General features: G+C 45.3%; 2 protein-coding genes across 2 annotated transcripts in view; both read left to right on the top strand.

Moving 5' to 3' along the window:
* The first annotated feature begins 1,902 nt into the window (after positions 1 to 1,902).
* Positions 1,903 to 8,617, top strand: LOC310764349 (gastricsin-like). The gene is made up of 9 exons (XM_083618055.1): positions 1,903 to 2,056; positions 2,525 to 2,675; positions 3,498 to 3,615; positions 4,189 to 4,307; positions 5,007 to 5,206; positions 5,929 to 6,051; positions 7,529 to 7,676; positions 7,912 to 8,010; positions 8,211 to 8,617. The coding sequence occupies exons 1-9, from the start codon at positions 2,001 to 2,003 to the stop codon at positions 8,361 to 8,363; spliced, it is 1,167 nt and encodes a 388-aa protein (XP_083474181.1). The 5' UTR covers positions 1,903 to 2,000; the 3' UTR covers positions 8,364 to 8,617.
* A 5,917-nt stretch (positions 8,618 to 14,534) lies between these two features.
* The window catches only part of TFEB (transcription factor EB), a 68,113-nt gene continuing 65,541 nt past the window's right edge, over positions 14,535 to 17,106 (top strand). Inside the window, exon 1 of the mRNA XM_083618046.1 lies at positions 14,535 to 14,821. The gene's annotated coding sequence lies outside the window, so the exon portion shown is untranslated. The remainder of the gene's footprint in view (positions 14,822 to 17,106) is intronic.

Here is a 17,106-nt window from a genome sequence, read left to right as displayed (position 1 = left end):
TTCACTCCCTCCCCAACTGTGGAGCCAGTGGATGACCTTGAAGGAAACTGAACAGAAAATACACAAGTGAAACATTGCCTCATTCCTGTGCCCAAAGACGTGTAGTCTCAATGCTTTGGACTGACTACTTGGTAAAAACTCCACTGAATTGGAGGGTTTTTCTCTTCATTTGCCCTTAAGAGTCCACTTTACTTCTTTGAAAAGCCACAATGAGCCCTTTCAGCTGTTTATTCAGCTGATGACCGATAGCTTTCATTGCTCACTCCGATGGACAAATTTTATGTCACTTTACCCTGTGTTGGCTTTGGGATTGATAAGGATAGTTTTCCATGCTGATACGATAGAGCGGTATAAATGGTGCCTGTTAATCTAATGTCCATGAAGGTCTTTAGCAGTGATTCCTGCACTGTGTGGTTCCATCAGTGGGAAGAAAGGACAACAGAATTAAAAGAACATGGAAAGAGCCATGCTGGGTCAAACCAAAGGCCCATCTAGTACAGCCAGTGAGCAGCCTATAAGCAGGGCCTGTGTGCACAGGGCTGTCCCTACTTGCAATGGCCAGCAACTGATAGACAGCAGCATAACTGAGTAAATGGGGGGGGGGGGCTCATTTAATTTCACTGCTCACAGATGGTGTAGTGACAATAAAGGTTTATTATTATTTATTATTATTATAACACCTCTGACATTAAAGGTAGAGCACAGTCATTTGATAGCCTTATATTTTATGAATTTGCCTAATTCTCTTTTAAAGCCATCCTGGTTGGTGGAATCACTAATTCTTATGGGAGCACTTTGTGAAGTACTTTCTTTGGTCCGTCCTGAATCTTCCAACATTGAGCTTCATTGGGGGGCCTAGGGTTCTAGTATTAGGAATATGGAAGAAACAAACATCACTCTGTCTACTTCCTCTACACCACACAAAATCTTATACACCTCTATCATGTCCCCTCTTGCTCATCTTATATATCTGTAATTTTTTTCACATAGATGAGTTGTCCCACTTTACACTGAATCTCATTTGTTGTGCATTGAGTCATTTTTAGAATATCCTTCTGAAGCTCCCCATAGCTTGCTTAGAATGTCAGCATTGTGAATACTTGGGTTTATCCACAAGCTTGGCTACCCCACAATTCACCCTTGACTCCAGATCATTTATGAGGACATTAAATAGCATCAGCCTCAGTGTAAGTCCTTGGTGGACCCTACTTCTTACTTCCTTCATTTGTGGAGAAGGTTTATTTATTTATTTGAATGCAACATTTCCTGGCCTTTAATCAGTTACCAGTCCAGAAGAGGAACTGAATCGTGAATATTTTTTTTCCTAGAATCCTTGATCTCAAAAGTCAGGCTGGATAAATCCCTACATTGATTAATCATTCAAATGTTTATTATTTTAATTGTTACTAGGAAACAGGAATATCATGAAAAATCTGTGGCAGACATAACCCATTTGGTGAACTGTTAAATATTGCAGTGGATATGTCTGTCTGTCTGTCTATCTGTCTATCATCTATCTATCTATCATCTATCTAATCTATCATTGTTATATGCAAGTATACATATATACCCCCACATGCACAAACATTGAATCCCTTGATTTTTAGAAGAAACAATGGGATTGAGATGAAGTGAAATGGGGTGAAGAACAGTGATTGTTCCTTTCTCATTCTTGATAACCCCAATTTTTCTCTTGCTGTATCAGCACATGTATTGTTTCTTATCTAATCTTAATTGCTTTATATACACAATTATTACTTTTAATGGAAAGTCAATGAAAGGATAAAAAAACATTTCTTAGCATACCTGATTGTGTTGATAGTGGTTGGGTACTTGGCTACAAGGAATGGCAATGCAAGCCAATAAGGTGTTTTCCTTTTTTTGGTTGGGGGGGTCTCATCCGTGGTATAAAAGCAAGGGCTGAAAAGTGAGACTTCAGACCACTTTCTTCTGAGGTCTACTAAGCTCATCAGGTGTTGTCGTGGGAGAAACCAAGCATCATGAAGTGGGTGCTCCTGGTTCTGGCTTGCTTCCAGCTGTCAGATGGACTAGTCAAGTGAGTGTTCTTACTCAGTTTAATACTATATATTAAACAGAACAGCACAGAGACCAATAAGATGCAAAAATTGTTCACTTGCTAATCAGGTAGCATTAGAATTTTTGAACTTTCATGGTGTAAGTCAGGAGTAAGGTAAAATTATATAGCACAGAGAATTAGCTGAGTGTACGGGGATGAGTGAAGATGTGAGAATATTTTTCTCCACATGGTAAGGACCATGTATAAATGGTGTTTCATGCAATAATACTCACATATTCAGTAAACCTAATTTCTTCAGTTTGTTGAATGTGCATCCTACCATCAATTGCCATAGAAAAACAACAAGTGGGCAAGGGGCAGTCTCAGTGCAGCAACAGGAACAAATATGGTGATGGTTCTTTGTCATCCAAGTTGTGTGGGGTCATTGAATGGCAAGTCTCACTCTATTAATTATATATTTATGCTCTGCTTTTTAATTCCATATAGTGTCCTTCTGAAGAAGGGCAAGTCTATCCGAGAGGTGATGAAGGAGAAGGGTGTGCTGGAAGATTACCTGAAGAACCACAAACTTGACCCGGCCAAAAAGTACATCTTCAATGAGTACAATGTTGCTTATGAACCAATGGCGTACATGGATGTGAGTCTCCCGTCCTTTCTGAGTTAACTTGTCTTTGTATCTTTGATGTTCTCTTTAACAAGCCTATATTTTTCCTCACTACAGCAGAATGCTATTAGGCTGAGAAACCACATGGAATGTAGCATTCTGTTTAAGGATGCATGAGTATTTCTAGGCTCAACCCTCATAACAGTTCAAGCCTTTTTGTGAGTGCTGGGCCTGAGTGCTCACAAAAGACTTATAAGCACTCGAAATGTGCACCACTGCCTCCCCCTACCCCAGTGTGTGTAACTTACCTTTGGACCAGGGGAAGAAGGCAGCAGCAGAAGAGTTGACAGTGGGCCCTGTGGAGACCCAGCAGCATGAGATTCCACAATGATATAAGGCTGGAGAACTACCTAAGCATAGAAAAGATGCTATTTGCACAATTTCTGCTGGGAAGAATCCCCACTGCATGATGGAGAAACCACTGGTTGCTGCCGTTGCTGATTATCTTCTTCCATCCATGGTCAAAAGCTCAATCCTTTAGAGAAGGGGGAAATGGCTGAGGTGGTGGTGAGGCTATCTGAGACTCCATTCACCCTGCATGTAGTAGGCTATGAGCAGTGCCTTTCTTGCCTCAGTCCTGTATGAGGGCATTCAAACCCCCCTATTTGAGTGATCACAACATCCCAATGTGTAATGCCAATGTGTGTGTGTCTTTTGAGAAATCCTAAGCCCTGGGAAATCGATCAGGTTGGGAGCTTTTAAAATTCACAGAATCACTCATTCCATGCAAATCACAGAGCTAAGTTCATGCCAGAATTCTTATGGAATTCACATTGTGAAATATTTTATCCCCAGGCTTCTTACTATGGAGAAATCAGCATTGGAACACCACCTCAGAATTTCCTGGTGCTGTTTGACACTGGCTCTTCAAACTTGTGGGTGCCTTCTGTCTACTGCAACAGCCAGGCGTGCAGTAAGTCACCAATCCCCAACTGTTCAAAAGCTAGCTTTATTCATAAAAGGTAAAGGTACCCCTGACCATTAGGTCCAGTCACGGATGGCTCTAGAGTTGTGGTGCTTATCTCGCTCTATAGGCTGAGGAGCTGGCGTTTGTCCGCAGACAGCTTCCAGGTCATGTGGCCAGCATGACTAAGCTGCTTCTGGCAAACCAGAGCAGCACACAGAAACACCGTGTACCTTCCCACCGGAGTGGTACCTATTTATCTACTTGCACTTTGATGTGCTTTCGAACTGCTAGGTTGGCAGGAGCAAGGACCGAACAACCGCCAACCTTCTGATCGGCAAGCCGGTTTAGACCACAGTGCCATCTGCATCCAGCTTTATTCATAGCTACAGCTAAGCCAGCTGTGATGTGATGGAATACAGACAGAGCTTCAACAGAGCCTCGCTGCCAAGAAACTGAATTTCTGTTATCCATGATGCCAAGCAAAAGCTTTTCTAACTGTACTACTTCTGCTGATGCTGTGCAACATTTAGGGTATATCCTAAGGAAGCTTTCAGCCTTTTATTATATTTCTCCCCACAGCCGGTCATTCAAGATTCAATCCCAGCCAGTCCTCCACCTACTCCACCAATGGACAGACCTTCTCCCTGCAGTATGGTAGCGGTAACCTTGATGGATTTTTTGGCTTTGACACCATGAGAGTAAGTGTCACTTGGTCTTTTGGGGGGAGGGTGAACTAGTCTAATGCTGCCAATGAATCACCATCGAGTGAATCTGCTAATGCAGGGGTGGAGAACCATCCCTCTTAGCCATCATTGTCATTGTCACGGTCCGGTCTACGGGTGATTGAAGTCCCGGCTGAGGACGTCGGGACCGGGGGCAAGATGGCGGGGTGGGAGCAGGAACGAAGTCCAGGGTCTGAGGGTTGAGGAGCAAGGAGTCACAAAGTCTAGGGTCCGAGGATCAGGAAGCAAGAAGCCAAACGCAGCAAGGCAGGGAACGTGTTGCTGTGGCAAAGAGCCGAAGGGAAATGCTGACCTTATATCCCTTCCCGGCTCTTGCCACCAGGTGCAGCAAGTTACCAAGTGGCCTCACCTGTGCGGCCATGCCTTGCCTCTCCAGAACAAACTTAGGAAGGCCCCAGTCCTGCGAAGCCCTACTGGTCACAGGGCCTGGCTCCTGCATGCACTCCTGACAATCATAAGCTAAGGGATGATTCAGGGATGATGGGAATTGTGGTCCAACAATATCTGAAGGGCACCATGTTGGCTACCTCTGTTCTAGAAGCTCAAAAGCAGGGCACTAAGATGGTGGACACCTTCTTTTGACAATTTATAATTCTTTTCATTCCTATCCTATCTATTAATTTTACGGTGACACTTTCTCTTTGTCTCCTTTAGCTCCAGAACATTGTTGTCACTAAGCAAGAATTCGGCCTGAGTGAAAATGAACCTGGCTCCAACTTCGTTTATGCCCAGTTTGATGGCATCCTGGGGATGGCGTATCCTTCTCTTGCAGTTGGGGGTGCTACAACAGCCTTAGAGGGGATGTTGCAGCAAAACTTGCTTTCACAGCCAATCTTCAGCTTCTATCTGAGCTCGTAAGAAAGAGAAGCCATTTTCCCTTTAGCTTTAATATCCCACACTCCTTTGCTTTTCATACATCATAGCATAAATATAAATGGGGTGGATCTAGAATAAATTAATCATGCTTTACTGCCACAGAAATAGATGAGATTTCAGTTAATCATGAAGAGATGGAATTTTCTGAAAATCTCAGTATTAAGCTTCTCCACACATAATTTTTCTAACTTCCTTCTCACTCCCTGTGTGCTTCTGCTATAAATGCAAACACTTCTCAGATGTTATATGCATGTTTATACACATTATTGTATGTGTTCCTATACATGTTAATATTATGCATTGATCACTCCAGGTTTCTTAAAGTAACCAGCAAAAAAATCATATGTACAACAATGTACATGGCTGTAGAAAAATACATATATATTAATACTTATAAAATTATAGGGCAGAAACAACATATTGCATGGGACTTGACTCTCACACATATATGTATTTTGGGGTGTAATTTTGCATAAAATGTTGTATATAGTCAGCCATTTAAAAAACCCAACAATGCACAAGAAATTAATATGTACAGTACTGTACTCTCACTGCATATATAACTCAGATCCTTAATTTTCCTTGAAGGGAATTTTGCATTTATACAACCCAAATGAGGGCCACCCCTTTACACAATGTTCTTTGCTTTAAACATTCCAGAACAAATTATGAATGCCTAATCCTTTCTTTTTGTTTGTAGCCAACCAAGCTCTCAGTATGGCGGTGAGGTTGTCTTTGGAGGTGTAGACACTCGACTGTATTCTGGAGAGATCTATTGGGCTCCAGTCACCCAAGAACTTTATTGGCAGATTGGAATTCAAGAGTGAGTTGAAATTGTGAAAAAAATAATTCAAGAGCATTGGAGAATTCCCATAAATATCTGTATAGTGCTGTGCTTTTGAACTCATGGCGACACCTTCTTGGACTTGAGCCAGACTCTTCTAGAAGGAATGCAGATATAAACTGAAACTTATACATTGTTTCTCAAAGCATCATAGAGATTTCACCAAAGTAAAGGATTGCACTGTCACTTTATGCCTAATAATATTCTAACTGCAGTGGATTAAAATTGAAGTCAGATGTGGCTTTGCTCATGAGTCTACAGCTATGTATTATTATGTCATCTGTGTATTCAGCATTTCCTCTCTGGGTTCTGCATGAACTGGCTACACATGGCTACAATCTAAAGTACATTGATGTCCCTAGGGAAGATTATTTCTTGAATGTGTAAAATTGGACTGCAAGCCTAGATGTTTTGCATGCCACGAGCTTATTGTTTAAACTTAGGCTAGGAACTAAGCCTGAGCCCATTCTTCATGGCTTCTTTATCTCATGGAGATGTTGGCTGGAGGATTAATAGGACCAAGGAGGTGAACAGCATATAGCACTGGGTGGGAATTTATATTTATAACTTATATCCTCCCCTTCTATATCAAGAGGGCAGCTCGCAAGGATTTAAAATATCTTACCATATTATAAAAACCTAAGTGTTATCATCACGCTCCAATTCCCTCAGCTGCAGGTGGTGCTGTGAACTGCAGAATCATGAGAGGCAGTGGATGGGCAGCCCAGGCAAGCCATGGAGGGACAGCCTAAACAGGCCAGGGCAGCCCCTCAGCTGTTCTGTCTTCTCTGCCTGCCAGCATCCAGATCCCTAGACCAGCTGACACTGTTACTGCCCAGCATCCTGCTTCAGGTTGGCCTTGGAATCTGCTACTGCCATGGCTGATCCTCATGAAGAGTGGCAAAATGAGCAGCATAGGAAGGGAAAAGGTGGCTGGTTGGCACCATGAAGTGGAAAGGGAAGCAGTGGATGGCTTTGGCAAAGGTGGTTGGTGGTGGTTGGGTGAATGTAGGTGAGGTTGATAAGTGAAGTGAGCAGGGGTACATGCAACTTCCATCATATTAGATTTCAGGACAATCCACACCATGTTATGGTATAGTTATGCACTGACTGAGTACTAATCTATAGGAAAGCTATGATACACAAATGACAAACTAGGAAGACTGCAGGTAAGACTGGCTTGTTAAGAGTCAGCATGAGGTTTGTATCAGTATCAGCAAGGAATCAATCCTTGGTGCATAGAGAAGCACATGGCACCTCCTGGTCCTCCCACATCAGAACAGAAGGCAGTGAAAGGGAGGCATGAGCTTCACAGTAATAAATCTTTTTGAAGAAATTTAGTGGCCAGCAAGGACTTCATACATTTTTTTGCAGAGGATATAGGCAAGACTGTTTACTGATCAGAAGCTGCACATGAGAGGTATGGTGGGATTTTCAATGTGTTCCCTGTTCTTAGGTTTTCTATTGGGGGAAGAGCTACTGGATGGTGCAGCCAAGGTTGCCAAGCTATTGTGGACACTGGGACATCCCTCCTCACCGTTCCTCAGCAGTACATAGCGAGTTTTGCGCAGGCTGTGGGTGCTCAGCAAAATCAGTACGGAGAGGTAGGTGAAATTACATATTTTGAAGAGCTGGAAGGGTAACACAGGATGCAGGGTGATGTGGGATATAGCTATATAGCTGGCATATGCACAGTTTGTGTGGATGGCCTCAAAGTCACCAAGAATCCTGCCATTATAGAAGTAATTGATGCCTACGGAATGACTACATCTCAGTTCCATGCAGTCCTAGCTGTCCTCCTATAGGAGATTAACCAGTCATTGCATTCTTCCTTCACAGTATGCGGTTGCTTGCAGCAATGTTCAGAATTTGCCCACCATCTCCTTCAACATCAATGGGGTTTCCTTCCCTCTGCCCCCCAGTGCCTACATCCTCAATGTAAGTTTTAGAGATCTGGACATCATTAACTCATTTGTTTTCTTTTAGCATAAGAACCAATAGAAAGAATTAGAACTTAAGGTTCGGGACAGGAGAAGAAAGATAGGGCTTTCTCTTGAGTGCCATCTGTCTTTATAATAACTGGGCTAGCATCTTTATGGATCCTACTCACTTTCCCCTTTCTATTTATTGTTTTACAGAACAATGGCTACTGCACAGTTGGGATTGAGCCCACCTATCTGCCTTCCCAAAACGGACAGCCTCTCTGGATCCTGGGAGATGTCTTCCTCAGGAAGTACTATTCCGTCTATGACATGGGCAACAACAGGATTGGCTTTGCAGCTGCTGCCTAAGCTTCTTTGCTATTACACCTGAGTTGTATCTATTACAATGCCTTTCTTTTAAGATTCTTACTGAGATAAAAGGGGTAGTTTAAATGCTTGCCCTTATCTCCGTTACAATTTCTTTCTTTCCCTTTAAGCTTGTCTTGGACCATTCTCCTTGAACTATCTGCACTCTGTGGCCCTGGGTTTTTTTCTTTCTTGAATCACTGGCTGCTGTTATAATGATGTTTGTGGCAGATTGGATAATAAATGGTCAAACCTGAGATATTTGTGCTCAAGTCTGCTCAGCTACTGTTCTGCTATTTACAGAGGACATTAAAGAAGAGTGCTCTTAGCTGGAATCTGTATACCTGAAATAAATCTTAGGCTAAATAACGGTAGCTCCTTTAAATGACGCTGGCAGCCTCAGCTCACTGTTAATGTTTTGGAAAGGAGCAATGCCAATTTTGCTCTTGTTATGGCAGCATTGCTCTTGGCTCCACAGATAAATGACACAGGGGACTGCTCAAGGCCATCCAGTCCACCCCACCAAAGACAGAGCCATCCACCCACACCACCTCCATAGGTAAATAGATGCTCTTGAGAGACAAGACCACAGTGCTTCCCAAAAAGAAGTCAGGTACACAGCAGGAGATTCTTACCGACCAGTATGCATTCAGATTACCCATACACAGGACCCAAGCATGAACGTACACACACACAAACACACCTGACCTGTTATATTGACTTCTTTCCCTGAGCCAAACTGTTCCTCATTCATGCACAAAACCTCTCTGGGGATTTGAAATAGTGTGCAATCCTTGTACACTCTACCCTGCCTTACTTCTGTGCAGTTCACACGTGTTTCTGAAGCAAGAGAACATAATGCAGATTTCTAACCAAGAGTGGGAGGGGAAGTGGCAGAAGGCCAGGGACCCATTGGCAAAGCCCCCTGGCACTGCCTCATAAATAAACAGGCTCAGGTGTAATGCCACCATGCTAGTGAGACATTACAATTTATCAATTCACAATGATATTACTACCTAGGGCATTTTCCCACCAGAGCAGCATTGCTGAACCCTATGTTTCAGCAACATGAATCGTTGCAAGCTATTTAACAGATAGCTCACATGTGAGTTCCCTGCTTCAAGCAATATCTATTTCCTCCCAGCGCTGGCCATGTTTTAATAACTGGTTTTTCTAAGTAGTAATTATGCTACCTACACATATTTCCTAATGAGCCCAATGGTGATTATTTCCTACTAAGCTTATGATTATAGCCTGATTCTTCCCATGTTTTACTCTGAAATAAGTTCCATTCACAGGACTCCTTCCCAAGTAGGTATAGAATTTCAGTTTCCCCTCTTCAGATAAAAAGTTCAACACACACAGCAATTGCTGGATTGGGAACTGTAGGTGTAAATACACATGTGAGAATCAATACCCTGCAGCACATTGCTTTCAATGCACACACTTCCCCATTCCTACATTAGATGGGGATCTCCATTCATATGCACGTCTGAATTTGCACCCTTTAAAAAGGAATGAACAGCAACCCATTGCTTGGGTTCTCGGTCTCTAGCAAGTAATATGTGTGCAGAAATGTATTTAGCTTAGCAGATCCCCCTTGTTGGATTGGATTGGTAACTTGCAGACTCACTCAGCCCATACAGAAAGATACGTGAGGGTGCATTGCAATATTGCCACCTAGTGGGCCTTGATCTAGTTGACCAGAACATAAGGGCAGTGGCTCATCTAAGCCAGTGTATTCTTCTCACAGTGCCCAACCAGACACCCATGGGAAGATGCAAACAGGACCTGAGAATGACGCGATTCTCCCTTTAAGGGATATTCAGCAGCAAAGCAGAGCCATCCTGCCTAGTAGTCATTGTTAGTCCCATCCTCCATGAATTTGTCTAATCCTCTTTTAAAGCCATCCATGTTTGTGGCCATCACTGCCTCATGTGGGAGGGAGTTCCATAGTTTAACAATACACTGCATGAAGAAGTATTTTATTCTGTCTGTCCTGAATCATCCAACATTCAGCTTCATTTTATGTCCCTGAGTTCTAGTGTTACAAGAGAGTGAGCTAAACTTTTCTCTAACCACTTTCTTCATACCACATATAATTTTATAAACTTTTATCATGTCACATCTTGCATGCCTTTTCCCTAACCTAAAATGCTGTAGCTTTAAAGAGCGGGTTTTTGTGGGCAAAGCTCCAGGGCAAAAAAATGAGAGCACTTAGCCACTGAGCTTTAAAGTGCGGACCCGTGTCTAGAAAGCGCAGGTCCAAATGTTAAGTGTCAATAAGCTCTTACATCTCACACCCCCTTTTTGGCATATATTTTGAATATGGTGTAGTAGATACTGCAACAACCAGTTGTTAATATTTCCTGCCTGTTTCTTTGGGAACCATAGGCTAACCTGATACACATTTATTTTTTAAAAATGTATCCCACAAAACCAGCTAATTTAGGTTCTTGTGACAGCTGTCTCAGTGGTGGTGGTGTGTGATGGGCTACTGTGAGAACAGGATGCTGGACTTAATGGACCATTGGCCTGATCCAGCAGACACTTTGAAATATACTCGGAGCCGAGTATGAATTTCATGCTCTTTATTCAGCTCATAGTAGCAATGAATGAATCTTTCCCCAAAACGTCTAGCTATATATACATTATTTACACAATGGGCCCCGCGTGACTGGCTAATTCTGGGCTGCTCTTGTAGGCCAATCAGGTTGCGGATTCACTTCATCCAGGGGCCTGATTGGCTGCTCCTGCATGTGCTGGGCCCGGGGGTAACCCGTGAAACACGGTCCAGGACCGGTCCAGAATCTGAAGGTTCCTCTGGGAGTCAGTCCGACAGGGCCAAGGCAGAACACGAGGCAGGAAACCAGGCAAGGACAGGTGCAGGATCTCAGGCAGGATCTAGCTTACAGCAATGTTGTTCCTGTAACCTGGGGTGGGGTCCGACAGCCTTTTATCTTTGTTGGGGTAGCGGCTGGTCCTGATCCCCCGGCGACTCACCTACCTGTTTCGCTGGAAGGCGAGCACTCCTCCTGCGAGTACTCAGGTCTCTCCTTCTCTCAGACCTGAGTCTCTGCAGCTCGACCGGTAGTGGAGCAGCTGTAAGTGATGGCCCAGCTGAAGGCAATGAGGTAATCCCCACATTTGGAACCAGGGCAGGCTCAGGCCCCTGACTCGGCCCAGCTGGTGTTTGTTGCAGGGGAACCTGTACAGACTGGGACTCTTCAGGATCAGGCCCCAGACTTGGTTCAGATGATGCCTGAGGCAAAGGATCCAATGCATACTGAGTCTCCTCTGGTTCCGAGTCCGAGCCTGAGCCCCAGGCCATCACACTGCAGGCCAATCAGGTCACTGATTCACTTCCACCTGGAGCTGGATTGGGTGGCTCCTGCGGACCAATCAGACTGCTGCATTCTGGATCCTATTGTTCTAGGATTCAGCTCAGTAAATAGCACACTTCTTATGTTATTATGGGGATGAGGGAAGCAACTGGCTAGTGTTACTACTAGGTGGTGAGCAGGAAGGTATCATTCACATTTTGAGAGCCAGACTACCTCTGAGAGCCAGGCCACCATTGAATCCTAGAGGTCAAAATAGGCTCCAGGATTGAACCCTGATTCAGATTAAGCACAGATAACAACAACTGCTATTATTTAAGCAACTGATTCCCCATTAGGCACACACCACCTCTTTTCTTCCAACTTTTGGTGTATTATTATTTCCTACTATTAGCTGGTTGGCAATATAACTGTGACGTCTCCCACAAATCTCTGGAATGTCTCCATCCTTCACATGAGAGGCGAGCTACGGATTTAAACAACACTGAGTCACACTTTAGGGTTTCAAAGCTTCTCCAGGTGTCTCAGTTACTGGCACGGGTAGGCATTCATGTACCTCTGATGCTTTTGAAGTTTATCACAGGCCTATAGAGGTTGCCACTCCTGTTCATTAGTCCTTTCCTTCATCCATACATGTGAATGATGTCCACAACTTTATTGCAACACATATGTAACTCATGACAGGAGAATTTGTTGAAATGGGCTGTTAGAGAGGAGAGGATATGCTCCATAACACAGGAATTAACCACAGGGATGAGATATGCTTTCATACATCCACCTAATTGCTAGCATTGAATTGCTAGCTGATCTGAGATCCTTGCTTATAGGGACACAATGATAATTCTGTCTTTTTACTGAGATGCTGTGGCTGGACTATACAGTGGTACCTCTGGTTACGTACTTAATTAGTTCCGGAGGTCCGTTCTTAACCTGAAACTGTTCTTAACCTGAAGCACCACTTTAGCTAATGGGGCCTCCCGCTGCTGCCGCACAATTTCTGTTCTCATCCTGAAGCAAAGTTCTCAACCCGAGGTATTATTTCTGGGTTAGCGGAGTCTGTAACCTGAAGTGTATGTAACCTGAGGTACCACTGTATACAGCTGTCTACCATTGTTATGAGTGCTAAATCAATCTGTGAATGAATTTGAGTTGACTAAATCTCACATATAAATAAAAATGGTAGTTCTGAAGGTGTGTGTTTCCCGGGGGGGGGGGGGGGGCGGATACTTCCCTTGTTTTTAGATGATGTGAATATATGCTCCATATAGTGTGATGGAGAAGACAGAATGCATCTTCTATGGTGTCTTTAACCTACAGAGTGTGTGTGTGTCCACATATATATATATATAGTTTTAAAATAACTTGCCATCCAATTAATACATGGCACTTTTGAAGCAGTTTAAATGCTTTAAATAGATTACTCTAACTGAAAGATTATATAATTCAGTCCTAATGGTTATACATTGTCATTCACTGTGCATCATTGTAATTAGAAGCACCACTTCTTATAATCAACGGCCCAGTAACAATTTTGGAATGTTGATGCTGTAGTTACTCATTCATGATACTCGTCTTAAGGAAATTATCTTCCTGTCTTTTTTGGTTCCCACGAACAAGGCAAAATCACAACAATCTGCCCCTCTTAGTTGCTCCCAGTACCTCCTCTAGTGGTACAAATGCCATGCCAAGAGACCTGTGCTGTGCTGTGAGGCCCAGCTGGTCAGCTGATGATCCGGCATCATCATGATGTTGGGTGATTTGACAGGTGAGTAGCTATGCCCAGCTGTCAAATTGGGGGCTATAAAAGAGTTAAGGATCTGGCCTGTAACCAAATCAAGCCCCCCACCCTTGATCTAAACAACTGCCATTCTGTGGCCATGATTTTAGATAGAGTGTACTTGTAAATGCTCATAGGACTGGCACATTTGATCTCTTCCCAACTCTTAAAAGAACTTCTCGAGAGAAAATATTATAAAAATATATTATGTGAACAGTTTGCATTCTCACCTTTTCCTGTGCAATTTATATCAACTCATTCTGAACTCATGTATTTCATCCTCAAGTTTATAAGCAGATATTTCTTGGAGAAAGAAAAGTTTTCCACTACCCTATGGGTGTATAGTGATTAGAGTGTTGGACTAGGACCTGAAAAACCAGGGTTCAAATCCTCACTCAGCCATGAAGCTCACTGAGTCTCAGCGTAACCTACCTCAAATTTTTTTGTTTTGACTATGGCAGACCAACACGGCTACCTATCTGTAACTACCTCATAGGGTTGTTGTGTGTTTCAAATGAGGACCATGTATGTCACATTGCACTCCTAAGAGGAAAATGTGGGATATAAATGCAATAAATAAGCAAGTAAATAAAAACTCTAGGGCACCTTGTCCTTTCTCTCTTCAATCAGATCTCATATTTAAAATTAGGGAGCATCTGTTCTGATCAGCAGAGTAGTCTGTGCTTTGGGGAGCTTTTGTGTTGACAATCATCTCCAAATTGCTTGGGAGTGGCAACATATTATCTTTTAAAGCATTAGTTTTTATAAAGTTATCTCATTTCAGTTACAGTGTTTCTTAAGCTGCCGTTTTCAAGTCGTGTAACATTCATTTAACAGCATCTCATTCACGACAGGGTGGATAATTGAGAGAAACGAACGCGTAAAGAACACGCGAAACCGCGGCCGCCTGCCTACCGCCGACCCTGCGTGGGCGCTCCCAGGAATTGTTTTGAGAACCAGCGCGATTCCGCTTGGGAGAGGACCTCTCGGGAACTACATTTCCCGGCAGGCTACGCAAAAGGGGGCGTGGCCAGCCATGGTTGAGTGCTGCCCTCTCTTGGGTACATCTAGGAAGTTGAAGAGCGAGAAGGTGACAGTAAATGAGGGGGAGGGAGAGCTGTCCGTAAGGGGTCCTGGGGGGGTGAAAGCACCCCTGGCAGCGCGCAGGAGAGGATTGCAACAGCTGGAACTACCTGGTGCCAAGAGAAAAGCCAGAGGAGAGCGGCGGGACAAGCAGAGGGCACCCAAGTTGAGCCGAGTTGGCCAAGTGGTTGGGGAAGTGGCGTGTTTTTCTCCCCCTCCCCTCCAGTGGCTGCGCAGCCGACTCTGACCTTCACGGGAGGGTAAGTACGCCGAGAGCGGGCAGACTCGGGACGCGCGTGCCACTTCCAGGCAAAAAAGCTACAATCTCCAGAGGCGCCGTCTGGGGCGGGCGGGCGGGCGTGTGAACTGCCCGCCGAGGTGGCGGCAGCAACACCCGCTGTGTGCGCGTTGGGCGGTGGGGGATAAAATAAAAAATAAACAGAAATCCCCCGGCGGAGGTGGTTGGTGGGAGCGAGGCGGGATAACCCTAAAGGACCCAGCGCTCCGTTTCACCGACGAGGCGCGCGAGGTCTCCTTAAAGCGGAGCAGGTGGAAGAGGGAGAAGGTGTCGAAGCGGGGGTCGCGAGTATGTGTTTAGCCGGAAGGAAAGTGCGGGGGAGGGGGGGGAAGAGACGCGTCGTGGGATCCAGAAGTTTGTATGCGTAACTTGGGTCGCTGAGAAGGGGAGGCAGGTGCGGGTGGACCGTGGAGGGCAAGCAGCTCTCTCCGCCGTCTCTCCCCCCGCCTACTCCTTTGCAAGAGATCAAGCCGGCTTTGGAGCCATCACAGTGTGCTTGGGTCCCGAGTCGACTCTCGCCACCCCGACGGGAGGGGGGACGACGCCGATGACCCATTGCCGGGAACTGTCAATGTGTGTGTGGGGGGGGGGAGGAGCGCGGGGGAGGGGAGAGCCGATGGCGGAACCGGAGAAGTCAAGCAGCAAAACAATTGGGGGGGGGGGGAGGGAGGGAGGAGAGCCGCTCAACTCCACCCGCTCCAAGGCGGAGAGGGGTTGGCGAAGGGCTGCTCGCTTCTGCCCTCCTCTCTCTTGCCTTCTCAGCAGCAGCGCCGCCAGGAGCTTAGAGGGGAGCCGCCGGGGGCCTCTTACGTAACTGCCGCGGCCGAAAGCCGGGAAAGTGCCGGCTGCTCCGAGCGGGGCAGCGGCGGAGTTTGCAAAGTCCGGCGCGGGGGCGGAGTCGGGCTGCGCTGGTTGCTGCGCTCCGTCGGCGCGCGATCTCCGAGAGCCGGGCTTGCCTCGTTCTTGGCGCGAGACGGAAGTTCCCGATGACAAGCGCTGCAAGGCTTCTCATTAGTTTAATGAGCGCTCATTGTTGTTAATTTCCATGTCCCGGGAGGCTCCCACGTGCGCTGTCAGGAGACGGTGGCGCAAAGGGATACCGGGCGCGTCCTGCGAGCAGCCACCCAGTCCGCCCGCGGCGCTGTTTTGTAGCCAGGCTGTTTCCGTGCTGGGAAGAGGTGCCTTCGCGTGTCTCACCTTGCAGGCCTTGGTCCGAGGCAAGAGGAGATCAAGGCCTGTGGCTTCCTCCAGAGTAGGGTTGCCAACTTTCCTTTACTGCCTCTTCTCCAGTGCTTCCAGCTGTGGCCCAACCCAGAGAAATAAAATCTCAGGAGCAGGGGTGCCAAATCGAAAAAAATATTGGGGGACGGACATGTAAGCCCCGCATAACTGATCACAAGACGCGGTTCACACCCACCACTTGAATGGCAATGGCCATCAACTTTGGAGGGTCCAGCCCCCTCAAATATTTTAGGGGGGCTGAAAGGACCTAGGCCCCTAGGAGTTGGCTTCTATGCGCAGGATAGGCTTCACCTGCTTAATTTATAGTCACAGGGCTGCTCTTCACTGGCAGTGGAGAAGGCCCAGTTTAAAAAGTGGAAGAAAGCTTAGTTCAAAATTTAGTTCAGCCAAATAAAATACAGCAAATCTGATAACCAGCAAAAGTGTGTTTAGCATATAGGTATTATATAGAATGGGATATGGTACTCTCAGCACATTTCTTTGTGTCATGAAAACTTCAGAATTCTGAAAACTGCTTCTTTTCCTGAATAGTTTTGTAGTGACTTTCTGAACACTTTGAGGGCAAGTGCTCTGAGACCTGGTGACTTTTTTTTTTTCTTAACGCACATGGTAGAAAACTGAACAGATGGCCAATGTGTGGATATTCCCTCCCCCTCTGTGCTGTTAATTTCCTCTATCATATTTGTTTGCCTTCATGCATGGCTGCCCTCCATCTCCAGCATGGGGGTTTGAGTGGGGCTGCGTTGACAGGTCTTTGCCTGCTTTTTCTTGCGCCCCTTGCTTTCTGTTTACAGATGCTAGATATACAGGTGACTCTGTATCAGACAAGCAGATCTGGCAAATAATGAGAGCGGTCCTTCCTTCAGAGCTCTTATTCCTTGGATGTAAACTCAAGCTGAGTTTCGTCTCTTGAGTTAGAATCCACAGCATGGACTAGTTTTTAAGTAAGTGGAAGGCTCTGCAGCCTCTGCCTCATCTTAAAAGTGAGATGGGGGGTTTTAGGTG

Source organism: Podarcis filfolensis (assembly GCF_964270895.1).
Source record: "Podarcis filfolensis genome assembly, chromosome: 6".
NCBI lineage: Eukaryota > Metazoa > Chordata > Lepidosauria > Squamata > Lacertidae > Podarcis > Podarcis filfolensis.
This window is presented reverse-complemented; position numbering and strand designations above follow the sequence as displayed.

What these genes read in the sequence shown, in the direction of transcription:
- LOC310764349 (XM_083618055.1), top strand. Translation starts at nt 2,001, where the DNA reads ATGAAGTGGGTGCTCCTGGTTCTGGCTTGCTTCCAGCTGTCAGATGGA. An exon ending in TTGGCTTTGACACCATGAGA is followed by an intron (nt 4,308 to 5,006) that starts GTAAGTGTCACT and finishes TGTCTCCTTTAG; the next exon opens with CTCCAGAACATTGTTGTCAC. An exon ending in AGCAAAATCAGTACGGAGAG is followed by an intron (nt 7,677 to 7,911) that starts GTAGGTGAAATT and finishes CTTCCTTCACAG; the next exon opens with TATGCGGTTGCTTGCAGCAA.